Here is a 15,714-nt window from a genome sequence, read left to right as displayed (position 1 = left end):
TGTATGAAAGTGTTCCAGTGAGAAAGAATGGTATCATTTGTTTATTTTTTAAAGTTATCTGAATAGCCCTTATGTTAAAGTTTTACTAAATGCATTTAGAGTAATTGATAAGAGGTAATGGATTTTTGCTTTCATGATAAAGGTGAATTTATATACTCTTTCTTCTTCATGGGAAATGTCACTTAATCAAAATGTTGCCATTGTGTGTTTTTGATGACATTTATTTGTCTGAATATATACCATATTCCAAAAAGGAAATATAAATGAACTTATTTTAATAAAGGGTACAGCAGAGAACCTTTCCATATTACTTTCACATTCTAAGTGTCTTTTATTATATACAAGTTGACATGAAATATCAATCTTTTATTAGGTCAATGCCATATATGACAGATTGATTTATGTTGTTCTTAAGTTTCTGATTAAACATGTAGAATAATAAGTGATAATATAAATAATATAAATGTTATCATTTACTTTGATAACAGTATTTAGATTTTTCACACTAAAATCAGAGTAACTTAAAATATGTTCATAGGCAGGGTGAGAAAAGTGTAAAATTTTTCTTTAGTTTAAAATTTTTTAGGCCTAAAATGTGAACATAATGTGACTAGAGTTTATTTTATTCTCGTAAGGCAAAAATCTATTTATCAAGCCATAAGGAAATTACAAGCCCGGCTTTCAGTTCTTTGTTTAAAATGCACTGTAGTGCAGTATGATTTGCATGTTAATGATGTGAATCCAACTGTATAATAAATGAGAAGGGGAAGATGTAAACTAGTTTCATGTAGCAGACTTGTTTGTTTTTCATAATTTATTCCTTAAATGTTTAACCTGAGAAGACATCTATGAGGTCTGTTTATGTGAAAGCTGATAATTTCTGGTCACCAAACACAGTGGCATTGAAGCCAGAAGTTTCATTCTCAGTTTTCTCACTCAGAAAGCAACTGGACACCAAAGGCATTTGAACATCTTTGGAAGACAGATCTAATACAGTGAACAAGAGGCTCACAGAATTTATTCTGTGCAGTGTGATCACTGAAGTCAGAAAACATGAAACCACCACAGTGTTTCTTTCTCTCACCAATTTTCCCCGCCCTTGACCTAATTCAAGCATGCAGTTGAGATGCTTTGTATTTTGCGTTTTTCATTTGTTTCCTAGTATGCTGTTATGTCTATTCTCCTTAAGTAAAAAAGCAAAATACAGCCAGCTTTTCGATATTAATGTGTGATTTGTGGAAATGTGTTTTAGAAGCATGGAATCACTAGAAATTGAAAAGCATAATCTGTGTTTTTGAAAGCCATCCCATTTCCTTTATTTACAGTCTTGATTCATTTCACAAATTGAAAAGCAACCATCCAGCCATTTCATGTTTAGATTAATATATGTTTAAAACATTCTAAAACCATTATCAGCATGCAGTAGCCCTCTCATTGAATAAATATAGATAAGAGGTAAATGAAGAAATTCCTGCAAATCAGTGGTTCTCAAATGGAGGTGATTTTCCCCAAAAAGGTTATTTGGCAGTCTCTAAAGTTGTGTTTAATGGTCACCACTAAGAGTAGGGAGTAGTTCTACTGGCATCTAGCACATAAAGTCCAAGGATGTTGTTAAAATCCTAAAACGCACAGGACAAACCCCACTCCCTAACACACATGCACAAACCCACACACACCCCAAAGTGTAAGTAGTATCACTGTTGGGAATTCTTGTTCTCAGTAAAGTTGTGGAACCAAATCATATCTTAAATTTTAAATTCTAAATCACATACGACTGTGACAACCGTTAGAACTTTTGTTATCTACTGGTAAATAACATTGCTGCCACAGGGGATCTTCCCAACTCAGGGATGGAACCCAGGTCTCCTGGGTTGGCAGGAAGCTTCTTTACTGCTGAGCCACCAGAGAAGCCCCACAAATAACTATACTTTTTGTTTACTGTTTGATCTATTAGCTATACTATAAAAGACATGTTCTATGGTACTTAATACATATGTGATGACTGATAAAATTGCAGTTTGATAGATATCAAGTATATTTTTCACATTCATAGAATTCAGAGTTTCTATTTTATAGAAAATATATCCATAATACATAATTTTGGGGACATGAAAATCATATAGTCAAATAGAATTTTCTGTTTCTTTCAAATAACTTCATTGAACATTTGAGCCATTTGCACATCTTACATGGATATTCACACATGCACAAAAGGTTTATTAAGCACCTATTATCTAACAGGAAGTGGGTACTAGGTGTGCAATACTGCATTCTCATTCATAAGTCTATTTTGCCCATTTTTTAAAGAAGGGAACTAAAAGTTTTCCTGGTTTAGAGGTTTGCCCGAAGTTTCAAAGCTAGAAAGTGCAACAGCTGGTACTCATATGCAAACGTCCTTTCATGTGGTTCTTCCTAACTGGTGGTGTTAAAAAAAAGAACACTCCCAGAAGAATGAAATCTTGAATTCTCGGTCTAAATTAATGTCCTAAAATAATAAACATACACTGAATACAATTATGAGTCATCTAAAACTGATCATTTCATTCACTCTTCCTCCTTTTCTGATTGCAATCATTACAAATCACAGCTATCATTATGATTAGGGATTTAGCGAAATAAAGGAAGTGGGATATGGAAGGGAAAAAGTAGTTAAGACTGAGAAGAGTACATTCCAGAAAGAAACATTTGGATCATTGAAGTTGACAGGGAGCCTTTCTGGGACAGGAAGTAAATCCAGGATTATTAGAAGGGAGAGAACAAAGGCGGGGTGGCTTCAGTGACACTTGAGAAGTAGGCAGGATGAGGATTAGAGGCCTTTTAAAATCATGGTTAAGCATGTCAAATTTATAGTAAGATCAGTTGGGAGCTTTTAAAGAGCAACAACATTATATTTGCATTTTTCAGAAATCACTCAGATAAAAGGTGAAAGATTGCAGGTATTTTTGTGATGATTCAGGGAGATGACTTAACTATTGATAACTGCAACTACCTGGGTGGACCTCAAGAGCATTATGCTTAAAGAAAAAAAGTAGTCTCAAAAGTGTCATGCTTATGATTCTACTTACATAACATTCTTGAAAGGTTGAAACTGAAGATTCAGAATAGTTAAGAGATTGCTAGAAAATAGGGATGAGTGGAGAGTGTGTAGGTATGAATACAGATAGAACATTTCTGTGTCATTAAGGTGGTGTAGTCACAAACATGTCTACATGAGATACAATCACGTTGAACTATATGCAGGTGTGCATAATGCAAGTGAAAAACAGTGAGAATTAAAGTTTGAAGGTCTGTAGTCATCCAGCAGTTCTGTACCAATGCCCACTTCCTGGCTTTGACATTATACTGTAGTTATATAAGGATTCACCATTGGAGGGAAGATAAAGGAGGGAACTCTTTGTACTATTTTTTGCAACTTCCTGTGAGTCTATGCTTATTTCAAAATAAAAAAAAGAGTTCTAAAAGGCTATCATAATAGAATAGGCTTAGGTTAGAATGGAATGACAGTAAAGAACAAGAAAGGCAATGTCCTCTGGGCTCAATGACAATCACATTTGCAGGTCCCAATGTTAAGATTTTGTAATGAATCAAAGCAGTTGATGCTAGAGTGTTTTTATTGAACGAATACTAATTGGCCAACCTCTCTGTGTCCCAGGCTGTTGCAGGCACTGAGAATCACTGTTGGGCAAAACAGCAAGAGTCTGTCTTTAACGGGGCTTTTGGGCTATCAGGTATCTAAATCATGCCTGCAGAGAGCGTTATAAAATTTTGGCACTCTGCTATATAAAGACCAGGCTGTGCTTCTAAGAGATCAAGCTGCTGATTGAATTTTATTATGATATGTGGACTCCTAAATTATGTGGGCCATCTGAAATTTTGATTTTATAGTAGCTTGATCTTATTTATATCATATATTTCAATATTAATTTAAAATGTCCTTTTTCTCTCCACTTTGAAACTAAAATCCCTCCCATTTTACTTTTAAAGCTAATTATTGAATTTTGAGAGATAAAATGATTTGTTATACCCTGTACACTCCCAAATTTCGTGTTCTGAAGTACCGCAGAGCAGACAAATGATTTTAAAGAAATATTTTCTCCTTATTTACATTATTCTTACTTAAATATATATTTCCCATTGGAGTGCAAGTAACAATATCCTATATCTTTTCTAAAGCTGGTTTGGATAAACTAGGTAGTAGATTACTAGTGGGGTTTTAAATATCCTTCAGAGCTTGAGGTAAAAAAGATAAACTTTCTGACTGTACTTCAGGCTGGTCTAATTGCAGTCCTTGTTATATAAATTCAGGAAATAGTTCAACCTTCCAAATTAGGTGGCTGTTTATAACTTTCCTGAAACAGAGTCAGTGGCATCTTAGGATAACCTGCATTTGATTATAATAATGTTGCTGTTGTGTGTGCGCTTAGTCGCTAGTTGTGTCTGACTCTGCAACCCCATGGACTGACCCACCAGGCTCCTCTGTTCATGGGGATTCTCCAGGCAAGAATACAGGAGTGGGTTGCCATGCCTTCCTCCAGGGGATCGTCCCAACTCAGGGATTGAACCCAGGTCTCCCACATTGCAGGCAGGTTCTTTACCATCTGAGTCAACAGGGAAGCCCAAGAATACTGGAGTAGGTAGCCTATACTTTCTCCAGGGAATCTTCCTGACCCAGGAATCATACCAGGGTCTCCAAAATAGCAGGCAGATGATCTACCAGATGATCTACCAAAGAAGCCCATGGTATTGTTGCTGAATATCTACTGTATGTCTGTATTATTTTTAATAATTTGAACATATTATAATATGTAATATATTGTATGTCCTATATTCAAGTGAATATAGGAATCCACATCTTTTTTTTTTTTTTTTTTTTTTTAGGAATCCACATCTTTAAAGGTTTAATTTTTGCTTTTTGGAGAATTAACTTGACTAAATCCACACAGCTAGTAGATGATTATCTAATATTTGAAGTTAAAGTGAATGTTCTTTCTAGTACACCTCAGTGTCTTTAATTTTTTTAATATACTGTTTTATGAAGCCTTTGAGGTCTCTTCATAGGCCTCTGAAAATGAACATAATTCTTTTGGAGTAAAAAAAACTCAGTATAATCTAGTATCCATTTTATTTACTTGTTTCCCTAATAATTTAAAATATATGTGAGATGTGCATATGCATGTATTTGTGTGCATGTTTATGCATATGTGTGTGTATATGTATATCCATATATTTTAGTAGAGAAACCTCAAAATTATTATTCCAATTATTATTCTATGATCCATTTATAACTACCTGTGAAATGCATGACTCCATCTTATTAAAAGAAAAATCACGAGGAGAAAGCAAACTGGGGAGGTTTTTATTATTCTAGGTGGAAGGTGTTCAGTAGGCATGGTTGGCATTATAGTAAAAAGAAAATAAACTATTTGGTATGTATTTGAGTGAGGAGAAATTACTAAGTTCCCAACATGAGGACTAGTCAAGACATTTGCCTTAGAGATAAATGTCCTGAATTCTTTTCCTTAATATTTAACAGAAAATACCTTGGCCTAATCACTCAAACACTTAATTCTCTCAAGATAGATAATTTCTATGCAATATTATTCTTTATAGCATCAGACTTTACTTTCACCACCAGACACATCCACATTATCAGTTATTAGTGAAGTCGCTCAGTCGTGTCCAGCTCTTTGCAACCCCCTGGACTATAACCTACTAGGCTCCTCTGTTCATGGCATTCTCCAGGCAAGAGTACTGGAGTGGGTTGCCATTTCCTTCTCCAGGGGATCTTCCCGACCCAAGGATTGAACCCGGGTCTCCCACATTGTAGGTAGACGCTTTATCGTCTGAGCCCCCAGGGAAGCCCACACCCACAACTGAGTGTCATTTTCACTTTGGCCCAGCAGCCTGATTCTTCCTGGAGGTATTAGTAATTGCCCTCCACTCTTCCTCAGTAGCCTGTTTGGACACCTTCTGACCTGGGGGCTTAACTTCTGGGGTCGTATCTTTGCCTTTTCATACTGTTCATGTTCACGGGGTTCTTCTGGCAAGTACAGTGGAGGGGTTAGCTGTGCTGCAGCCCATGGGGTCGCAGAGACTCAGACACGACTTAGCAACTGAGCAACAATAAAGACAAATTCTACGCCTTCCTGTATTTTAGGGGAAAGTAATGGAATTATCAGTACCTATTTAAATATGTAAGTTTCTCAAGAGTCTAGGTCTGTATTTTCTGATATTCTTCTTATGGCTTAATATTATGGAAGTAAAAGTTTGAAACTCTTGTAAATTAAATCATACAAAATTTAATCTGTAATGGACAATTAAATTATTTAATCCAACTTTGTTAAAATCTCAATATAATGAGATACAGTTACATACATACATATATCTGAACATACTTTTCAAAATAAAGCATAGATACTTATTATATCATGCACTCATCATGAATTGCTGAGTATTTAATATATGTCAGATGGTATATTTGCATGGAAAACAGGGTAGAATATCAAATTTCCTTGCATTCAGTAAGAGCTATAGAGTTGAAGAGTTTAAATGTGGTTTTGGAAGGATGAATTAATTTATCAAGTCTGTAATCTATATGCTGATTATTAAGTGACTTAGAAGAATGTTTATGTTTTTACTTGAAATTAAGCATCATTTATATGACAATTATGCAGCTCTTTTTCTTTTTCATAATTTCAATTACCTGAAGAAAATGAAATGTTTAGTGGTCTTATCAGTGTTAGAGAGATGATGGGCTCAGTGAGGAGCCAAGATTTGACTGTCTACAGCTCATAATACAATAAGCCTGACTACCCTACTCTGTAGACTCGTTGAGGAGAGGGGCCATGTCATATTCAATCTTGTATTCCTATTCTAGCAACAGGTTGGATCTCCCATCTGTATCACTGTTAGGTTCTTTTGGTTAAAAAAAAAAAAATACTTGAGTTTGTTTAATTGTTGCTTCTAAGAAAGTGCTTAGGATACAATCTAATGACCTTTGTTTCCAGACTCTAGACATAAACAGCAAAACAAATAGCTGAGAACTTCAGCCACCCTGAAAAAAGGCCTTACATTTTATCAGTTTCTTAGGAACTTGTGCATATGTAACAGGGATAACCACATATATATTACTTCAAGCATCTGCAATAGATCAAAGTTACTAAAATTACATTCTTAAAAAAAAAAACCTGGAGCTTAAATTATGAGCTCTTCTTCCCTGTTCACTTTGAGTGTTTCATTTCCAGAAACAGAATAATTTTCTTTCTCTTGAATTTAACTTCATATTTATAAATAAATCATGTATAACCCATACATTTTGGAACCACTTTGTCTTCATAGGTAAACTACAATTCACAAGTTAATAATAAAACATATGTCACTGCAAATATTAGGCAGTAACTTCAGTAACTGGATAACAATGATGTCAAAACTAGGGATATAAAATACAATATTGAGGCTATAAGTAAGAAATTATTCTAAATCCTAACACCAATTCAGCATCATTACACTCTGAATGTTTTGCTGCTTGTTGAGAATTCAGTAAATTCGATTCAGTTGAATTTATTCCCCCAGTTTTTTTGTGTGCATAGTTTTGTAACCACCAAAATTTACTTAATATTCTCATAAATCAAAACTTCTGGAAATTTTATTGTAATGAGAAAATCAACATAACTCTGCTGATTATAACTCAGGATTTCTCAGAAATATGTTCATACTGTTTGAAGTTAATATGTCTATGTGGTCATTTCAATTTTAAGTAAATAATAGTATTTGAGATGGAGCTGAAAAAAAGTTTAATTGAGAAGGACTAACTCTTCTTTTGTTCAAATAAAGACTCAGGCATTGACTCAATTCCACCAACATTGTTGAAGGCCTAGTATGTACCGATGAGGAGCATAGTATCCATATTCAAAAGCCATCACCTCTCTTACAACCTGCATGTTCTCGTATGTATGCATGTGACCCATAGTGTTATAGTCATCTTCATCACCACTGAACCCTCAAATATATAGTCAAATAGGAACTTGTTCTCCCTACTTCCATTCTCTTCCAATTCAGTTAGTCTTCAACACAACAACCGAAGTGAACCTAAGTCACATCATGTCTTTCCTCTGCTCAGAACTTACTGTGGCTTCCCACACCAGACAGAGTGAGCACCGAGGTCCTCCCCATGCCTGTAAGTCCTGCATGCTCGGTCCCTCAACACCTCTGTGCTCTCATCTCACACTGGTTTTCCCTCCTGTTGCTCCAGCCTCACTGGCCATCTCACTGCATAGAGACTTCTGCAGATGCTTTTCCCTCTACCTGGAAAGTTCCCCAGTTATCCACATCTCTCAGTCCTCCACTTCCTTCAGCTGTTCCTTGTCACCTTAACAGCTAAGCAAAGCCTGACACCCTACAAAATTGCAATTCCCTCTTCTAACACTTCTGATTATTTTCCCCTGTGTTTCTTTCCTTCTTGTCATTGGCACTTTTAAATTCTTAATATGCTATGTATTTTCATTTCTGTCCTATATATCATACTAAAATATAAGCTCTTTGAGGGCAGGAGTTTTTCCCTTTTGCTGTTTTTGTTGTTCATATCTGTATCCCAGTGTTTCGAATAGCACGTGGTAAGCAATCAATAATTCTTGGCTGTGTTGAGGAATAAACAACAATATCATGCTAAGTCACTTCCGTCATGTGTGTCCGACACGTTGCAACCTCATGGACTGTGGCCCACAAGGCTGCTCTGTCCATGGGATTCTCCAGGCAAGAATTCTGGAGCGGGTTGCCATTCCCTCCTCCAGCAATACCATGGCTGATAGCGAATGTTTATTAATCTGTTGTTCTCTGTCATTTACTTTGCCAAGTGTGTTGGTAACACTCTTCCCCCACAGCATCTACCAGTAAAAGCTTCTTTCTTGGGTGCTGGTCACAACATGCATATCACTAGTTGTACCTAACTCTTCAAAGCTGGCATTGAGCAGAGGTCTTGTTAGTCTTACATGGCAGTAAATTCAAGGGAAAGGATGGAGGATCAGAGACAGCTTTGAAAACAGACTTTTATTCTGCTTAAAGTCAAACAGAAAGATATGACCCTGCTTGTAGACATCTCTCTGAAGCACAGTTCTGAGGGGAAAAGTTCTATACTGATCCTTAACATTAGTATTTCTGTATTAAGCGAAATAAAGTCCTTACAATGTATTTCATAACAAATTAAGCATAAAAATATAATTTTTATCAGTGTTATTGCTTCACAAAAATAATTCCATTTAAATATGATTGTTCTGAAATAAGGTCATTTGGGAGAGAGGGGCTTTGTAGTCTCCCTGTTCATTGTCTGTTTGACTTATCTCTTGAATTTTGTGAATGTAGAATAAAATGCATTGATGAAATAAACTTCCCAGCCCATCAGCTGTAGATATTCTTAGATGCGCTGCTTGCTATTTTCCCCATTATCCATTCCTATTTATTGTGAAGTTTTACAATGGGACCCTGCCCTGCTTCCTTGACCTGTCCCTGATGGTCATCTATATTGGCTGGGAGCTTGTGAACTCTTAGTTAGACACAAGGCTAAAAGTTGAGAAAATAATTTTGTTATAACACATTGTAACAGTAACCCTGTCTTGTTAAATTTGAAAAGGTCTCTTGATGGAGATGGTATCCAATCTAAACTCCACAGAATACGTAGGAGTTACCAGATGGAAATGGGGATAGGAATACTGTAGCAGACACAAAGACCCTGGGGCCAAAAGAACAGGACAGCTGGGAAACTACTGGTGATTTCCTATGGTTTAAGAGGAGAAGTAAAGATGAAAAAACATTGTAAATGAGCTGAAGAAAAAAAACTCCTAAGGGTTATAGGCATGAAGAGAAAGCGATCAGCCTTTGGAAGGCAGATGGAAAACATTCAAGGATTTTAATCTGGGGAGTCACCTACCCCAATGTATACCCTAAGAATGCCCCTGGAAAAAGGTAGAGAATGGTTTGGAGAGCGAAATTTTAGAGAAAAATAAAGAACATTGATTTTCATTATGTGATGCTATTGCTAAATATAGTTTGGTAGGATACTGTAGTCTCTGAAAAACTGAAATCTGGATCATTTAAATAAAGCACAATGATCATATTAAATCTATACTAAAAGACAAATACATTCAAACTTGGCAAGTCTGGAACTCTAGCAAGCAAAATCTTATGATAATGTCATTACTCCTTGTGCATTAACCATGTGATTGACACAAGTAAGCTGAAGAATCTTCTCACCACACATGTGATGCACATGTGATGGTGCATCTTTATCAGAGCAAGCATGATTGCAAACAAATCTCTTCTCCTAGAGTGTTGTATGTTAATTAAAATATCTAACTGAAGAAGGGTGCATTTATTCAGAAAGAATTTGTTAGTACCTAGATAATTCTCAAGAAGAAAAGGAAGACAACTGAAAATCAATGCTTGAACTAGAAGACAAGGAACTCAAAATGCTTTGCTTGAAACAAAAACTGTAGCTCACTATGAATGAAAAGATTTACAGTTCATTTCAAAAATTTGTCATTCAAAATGGCTCCTTCAAAAGTCCAAATGAGAAATGGCATTATTGAAATTGGAGTCAGAAAAGATAACTTGAAATTAACTTTTAACTATTGCCTTACTACTCCATCAAGCAGTAAGAAGTCATAAAAGAACTTTTTCCATCAGCTGGAAAAATTTTCACAGAAAATGTGTTAACATCCCAGCAATGACACCATTGACACACGTTTTTAAACCTATTGCTTAATATTAATAAATTATATCACTTAATTTCAACATTAATTAATAGCAATATGTAATATTTAAATGTCAAGTTTTTAGTATTAAATTTTCTTAATTTTATGTTTTCTTTTTGCTAGATAATTTTATATGCAAAAAACATGTTAAAATCATTTTTACTGTTTATTGTTTTAAGAATTCAGTTTCATTTAGTATTTTAAAATATGTTGTTCAGTTTTATATTTGAATTGAATTAAATGCGTGGTCAGTAATTTTGCTTTCTAAATCCTGAATTTGTATTTTGCAAAAGTAGATAGTGAAATACTACAGTTTGCATTTTTTGCTTTTATTAGTAAAATGTTAAAAGACTGCTGTTTTCATTCACTGATGATGATAGGCTGAGTAGATAATGGTGGCTGGGAAGAAAGAAAAGTTTTTTAATGAGACAGAATCAGCCAGACCTAGCAATTTAAATATGTTGTGTATAAGAAAAAGAAGGGAAAAAAGAATACTCTGCTTTCTTGTATGAACTTTGAGTAAATGTAGTTATGAATATTATCATTCCCATAGAGAGAGGGAACACAAGAGAAAAAGGAGGAGGAGAGGAAACAGAAAAATAAGCAAGAAAACAAAATAGCAAATAGCACCTCTATCCTGTTTTATACCCCAAATGCACTGTGATGGATTTGGCAGCTCTTCCGGATTAGCAGAGTCTAGTTGATGACGCAGTAAAGCAGGCCATGAATGGCAAGCAGAAGGTTCATCACAGGACTCTCCAGTTTCTTAATCCTGAGATGCTTTGAGTCTGACCAGAGTCAGTGCCCCTCCTGTTTGTTGTCAATAAGTGAGGTTGAGTAGTTTCTAACCTCACAGTTAGAAAAGCAGTGCTATATGTGGAGGGCTGGTATATGCTTGTATTCCCATGATGGGAATCTGAATGTATTTTACCAGAGATGATTCTCTGCAGTGGTTATTTCTATAGTATTATTTAGTTCAGTTCAGTTCAGTCCCTCAGTTGTGTCTGACTCTTTGCGACCCCATGAACTGCAGCATGCCAGGTCTCCCTGTCCATCACCAATCCCCGGAGTTCACTCAGACTCATGCCCATCGAGTCGGTGATGCCATCCAGCCATCTCATCCTCTGTCGTCCCCTCCTCCTCCTGCCCCCAATCCCTCCCAGCATCAGGGTCTTTTCCAATGAGTCAGCTCTTCGCATGAGGTGGCCAAAATATTGGAGTTTCAGCTTCAACATCAGTCCTTCCAATGAACACCCAGGAGTGATCTCCTTTAGGATGGACTGGCTGGATCTCCTTGGAGTCCAAGGGACTCTCAAGAGTCTTCTCCACCACCATAGTTCAAAAGCATCAATTTTTCAGCACTCAGTTTTCTTCACAGTCCAACTCTCACATCCATACATGGCAACTGGAAAAACCATAGCCTTGACTAGACGGATCATTGTTGGCAAAGTAATGTCTCTGCTTTTTATATGGTATCTTGGTTGGTCATAACTTTCCTTCCAAGGAGTAAGCATCTTTTAATTTCATGTCTGCAGTCACCATCTGCAGTGATTTGGGAGCCCAAAAAATAAAGTCTGACACTATTTCCACTGTTTCCCCATCTATTTCCCATGAAGTGATGGGACCAGATGCCATGATCTTAGTTTTCTGAATGTTGAGCTTTAAACCAACTTTTTCACTCTCCTCTTTCACTTTCATCAAGAGGCTTTTTAGTTCCTCTTCACTTTCTGCCATAAGGGTGGTGTCATCTGCATATCTGAGGTTATTGATATTTCTCCCAGCAATCTTAATTCCAGCTTGTGCTTCTTCCAGTCCAGTGTTTCCCATGATATATTCTGCATAAAAGTTAAATAAGCAGGGTGACAATATACAGCCTTGACATACCCTTTTCCTATTTGGAACCAGTCTGTTGTTCCATGTCCAGTTCTAGCTGTTGCTTCCTGACCTGCACACAGATTTCTCAAGAGACAGGTCAGATGGACTAGTATGCCCATCTCTTTCAGAATTTTCCACAGTTTATTGTGATCCACTCAGTCAACGGCTTTGGCATAGTCAATAAAGCAGAAATAGATATTTGTCTGGAACTCTCTTGGTTTTTCAATGATCCAGCAGGTGTTGGCAATTTGATCTCTGGTTCCTTACCTTTTCTAAAACCAGCTTGAACATCTGGAAGTTCATGGTTCATATATTGTTGAAGCCTGGCTTGGAGAATTTTGAGCATTACTTTACTAGCGTGTGAGATGAGTGCAACTGTGCAGTAGTTTGAGCTTTCTTTGGGATTGCCTTTCTTAGGGTTGGAATGAAAACTGACCTTTTCCAGTCCTGTGGCCACTGCCGAGTTTTCCAAATTTGCTGGCATATTGAGTGCAGCACTTTCACAGCATCATCTATCAGGATTTGAAATAGCTCAACTGGAATTCCATCACCTCTACTAGCTTTGTTCCTAGTAATGCTTTCTAAGGCCCACTTGACTTCACATTCCAGGATGTCTGGCTCTAGATGAGTGATCACACCATTGTGATTATCTGGGTTGTGAAGATCTTTTTAGTATAGTTCTTCTGTGTATTCTTGCCACCTCTTCTTAATATCTTCTGCTTCTGTTAGGTCCCTACCATTTCTGTCCTTTATCGAGACAATGTTTTCATGAAATGTTCCCTTGGTATCGCTAATTTTCTTGAAGAGATTTCTAGTCTTTCCCATTTTTGTTTTCCTCTACTTCTTTGCATTGATCGCTAAGGAAGGCTTCTTATCTCTCCTTGCTATTCTTTGGAACTCTGCATTCACATGGGTATATCTTTCCTTTTCTGCTTTGCTTTTCACTTCTCTTCTTTTCACAACTCTTTGTAAGGACTCCTCAGACAGCCATTTTGCTTTTTTACATTTCTTTTCCTTTGGGATGGTCTTGATCCCTGTCTCCTGTACAATGTCACGAACCTCCATCCATAGTTCATCAGGCACTCTATCAGATCTAGTCCCTTAAATCTATTTCTCACTTCCACTGTATAATCATAAGGGATTTGATTTAGGTCACACCTGAATGGTCTAGTCATTTTTCGGACTTTCTTCAATTGAAGTCTGAATTTGGCAGGAAGGAGTTCATGATCTGAGCCATAGTCAGCTCCTGGTCTTGTTTTTGCTGACTGTATAGAGCTTCTTCATCTTTGGCTGCAAACAATATAGTCAATCTGATTTTGGTGTTGACCATCTGCTGATGTCCATGTGTAGAGTCTTCTCTTGTGTTTTTGGAAGTGGGTGTTTGCTATGACCAGTGCGTTTTCTTGGCAAGACTCTATTATAATGAGGACATTCCTTTGTATACATTATAGATTTAATAACCTGTTAATATCTAGGCTTCCCTGTTAGCTCAGATGATAAAGTGTCTGCCTGCAATGCAGGAGACCTGGGTTCAACCCCTGGGTGGGAAAATCCTCTGGAGAAAGGAATGGCAACCCACTCCAGTATTCTTGCCTGGAGATTTTAGTGCAGAGCGGAGTCTGACAGCGGGTCACAGCGAGTCAGATATGATTGAGCAACTAACACTTTCACTTTTCACTTAATATCTGGCCAAATAACCTAACCACTTTTATTTGGAATTTGGAGTACATTGGGAAAATGCCATTTAAAAGAGTCTCGTTAGTAAATAATTTTATGAACACACCAATAGGGAACTACTTATGGAGACAGTGAATGGCTGAGAAACATAGCAGGCTGCAGTCCATGGGGTCTCAAAAAGTAGGCACAGCTTAGTGACTGAACAACAACAAATATCAAGCTTGAAAGTTCTGATACAGTGGGTCAGTTTTTAAGAGCATCAGAGTAAATCACCAAGCTACTCCAATTTGTGTTAAGGAAATTCAGAATTGCTCTTTTACTTTTTAGCTTGTGAGCACTTAAATTTCTGATATTCTTTTTTTTTTTTTTTTTGTCTCTCCTCTATTTGCAACATTTTAGAAACTCATGTTATGGTTAATGTGGAAAAAAATATTGTTTTCAATATATAGCTCTCTTCCTATCTGTACTAAGTTTCAAAATGGTAAAGAGAGGGCTTTAAATTTTGTAATCCCCTAATTGTTGAAAAGTCCTGAAGCTTCTTAAAGCTTACTGAAGAGTTGAATTGTGCTGTAACTTTGTTTTCTGTAATTGAAGTTGAAGAGAACCACAGACAAGACTACATTTAACATTAGTCACATGGCTTGTTTTGAAACTCAAGTGGCACTCTGAAATTTTGATATTGGTTTTTCTTTCCCATGTTTAAAGCTCCTAGAATCGTCAAATAAAAAAGACTTCTGAAGTGTTAGGATGTCTTTAGGTCCTACTGTGAACCAGCAATGCAGGTGTTTTCTCCTGGGTTTTATTTCAGACATCTCTACCGCAGGGCCTCTTGGCACGGGCAGCACCACCAGCAGTACCACCCTTCGGACCACAACCTGGAGCCCAGGCAGGAGTACCAGCCCGTCCGTGTCAGGAAGAAGAAACCGGAGTACCAGCACCCCATCGCCAGCCGTCGAGGTGCTTAACGACATCACCACACACCTCCCATCAGCATCGCCCCAAATCCCAGCCCTGGAAGAGAGCTGTGAGGCTGTGGAAGCTCGTGAAATCATGTGGTTTAAGACGCGTCAGGGACAGATGGCGAAGCAGCCATGCCCCGCAGGGACTATAGGTACGTGTGTCCTGCAAAACGAAGCTAGAGGTGTATTGCTACTTTGGCTTTTTGCTTTCCTAGCATTTTCTTGTCTTGTTTATTTGTTGATGGTGGTGGTTTGGGGGTTGTTTGTTTGTTTGTTGTCACAACATATTTTCACATTTGATTACCTTCTGGACTCAGCTAAATTGCAATTGAAAGCAAAATATTTTCAGAGTTTGAGAATGCAGCCTAAAGAGGTCACAGGTGAGAATCTGCTGGTGATATTTATGAGACCGGTAGTTCTCAGCCATGCTGTGCAGGTTCTAGGTCAAGTTTCAGTTA

The 15,714-nt window shown here is 37.0% G+C and overlaps 1 protein-coding gene across 5 annotated transcripts in view; it reads left to right on the top strand.

Moving 5' to 3' along the window:
- The window catches only part of ADGRL3 (adhesion G protein-coupled receptor L3), a 938,528-nt gene that overhangs the window by 740,238 nt on the left and 182,576 nt on the right, over positions 1-15,714 (top strand). For 3 of the 5 annotated variants that reach the window (XM_065913896.1, XM_065913894.1, XM_065913891.1), the window contains one exon: positions 15,106-15,408. In XM_065913896.1, the coding sequence (XP_065769968.1) occupies positions 15,106-15,408 (303 nt within the window). The remainder of the gene's footprint in view (positions 1-15,105; positions 15,409-15,714) is intronic. The other 2 variants (XM_065913892.1, XM_065913895.1) reach the window with 1 other exon arrangement.

This window comes from Muntiacus reevesi, chromosome 22 (genome assembly GCF_963930625.1).
Source record: "Muntiacus reevesi chromosome 22, mMunRee1.1, whole genome shotgun sequence".
Taxonomy (NCBI): domain Eukaryota; kingdom Metazoa; phylum Chordata; class Mammalia; order Artiodactyla; family Cervidae; genus Muntiacus; species Muntiacus reevesi.
The sequence above is the reverse complement of the archived record's forward strand: the minus strand, read 5'-3'. Positions and strand labels throughout refer to the sequence as shown.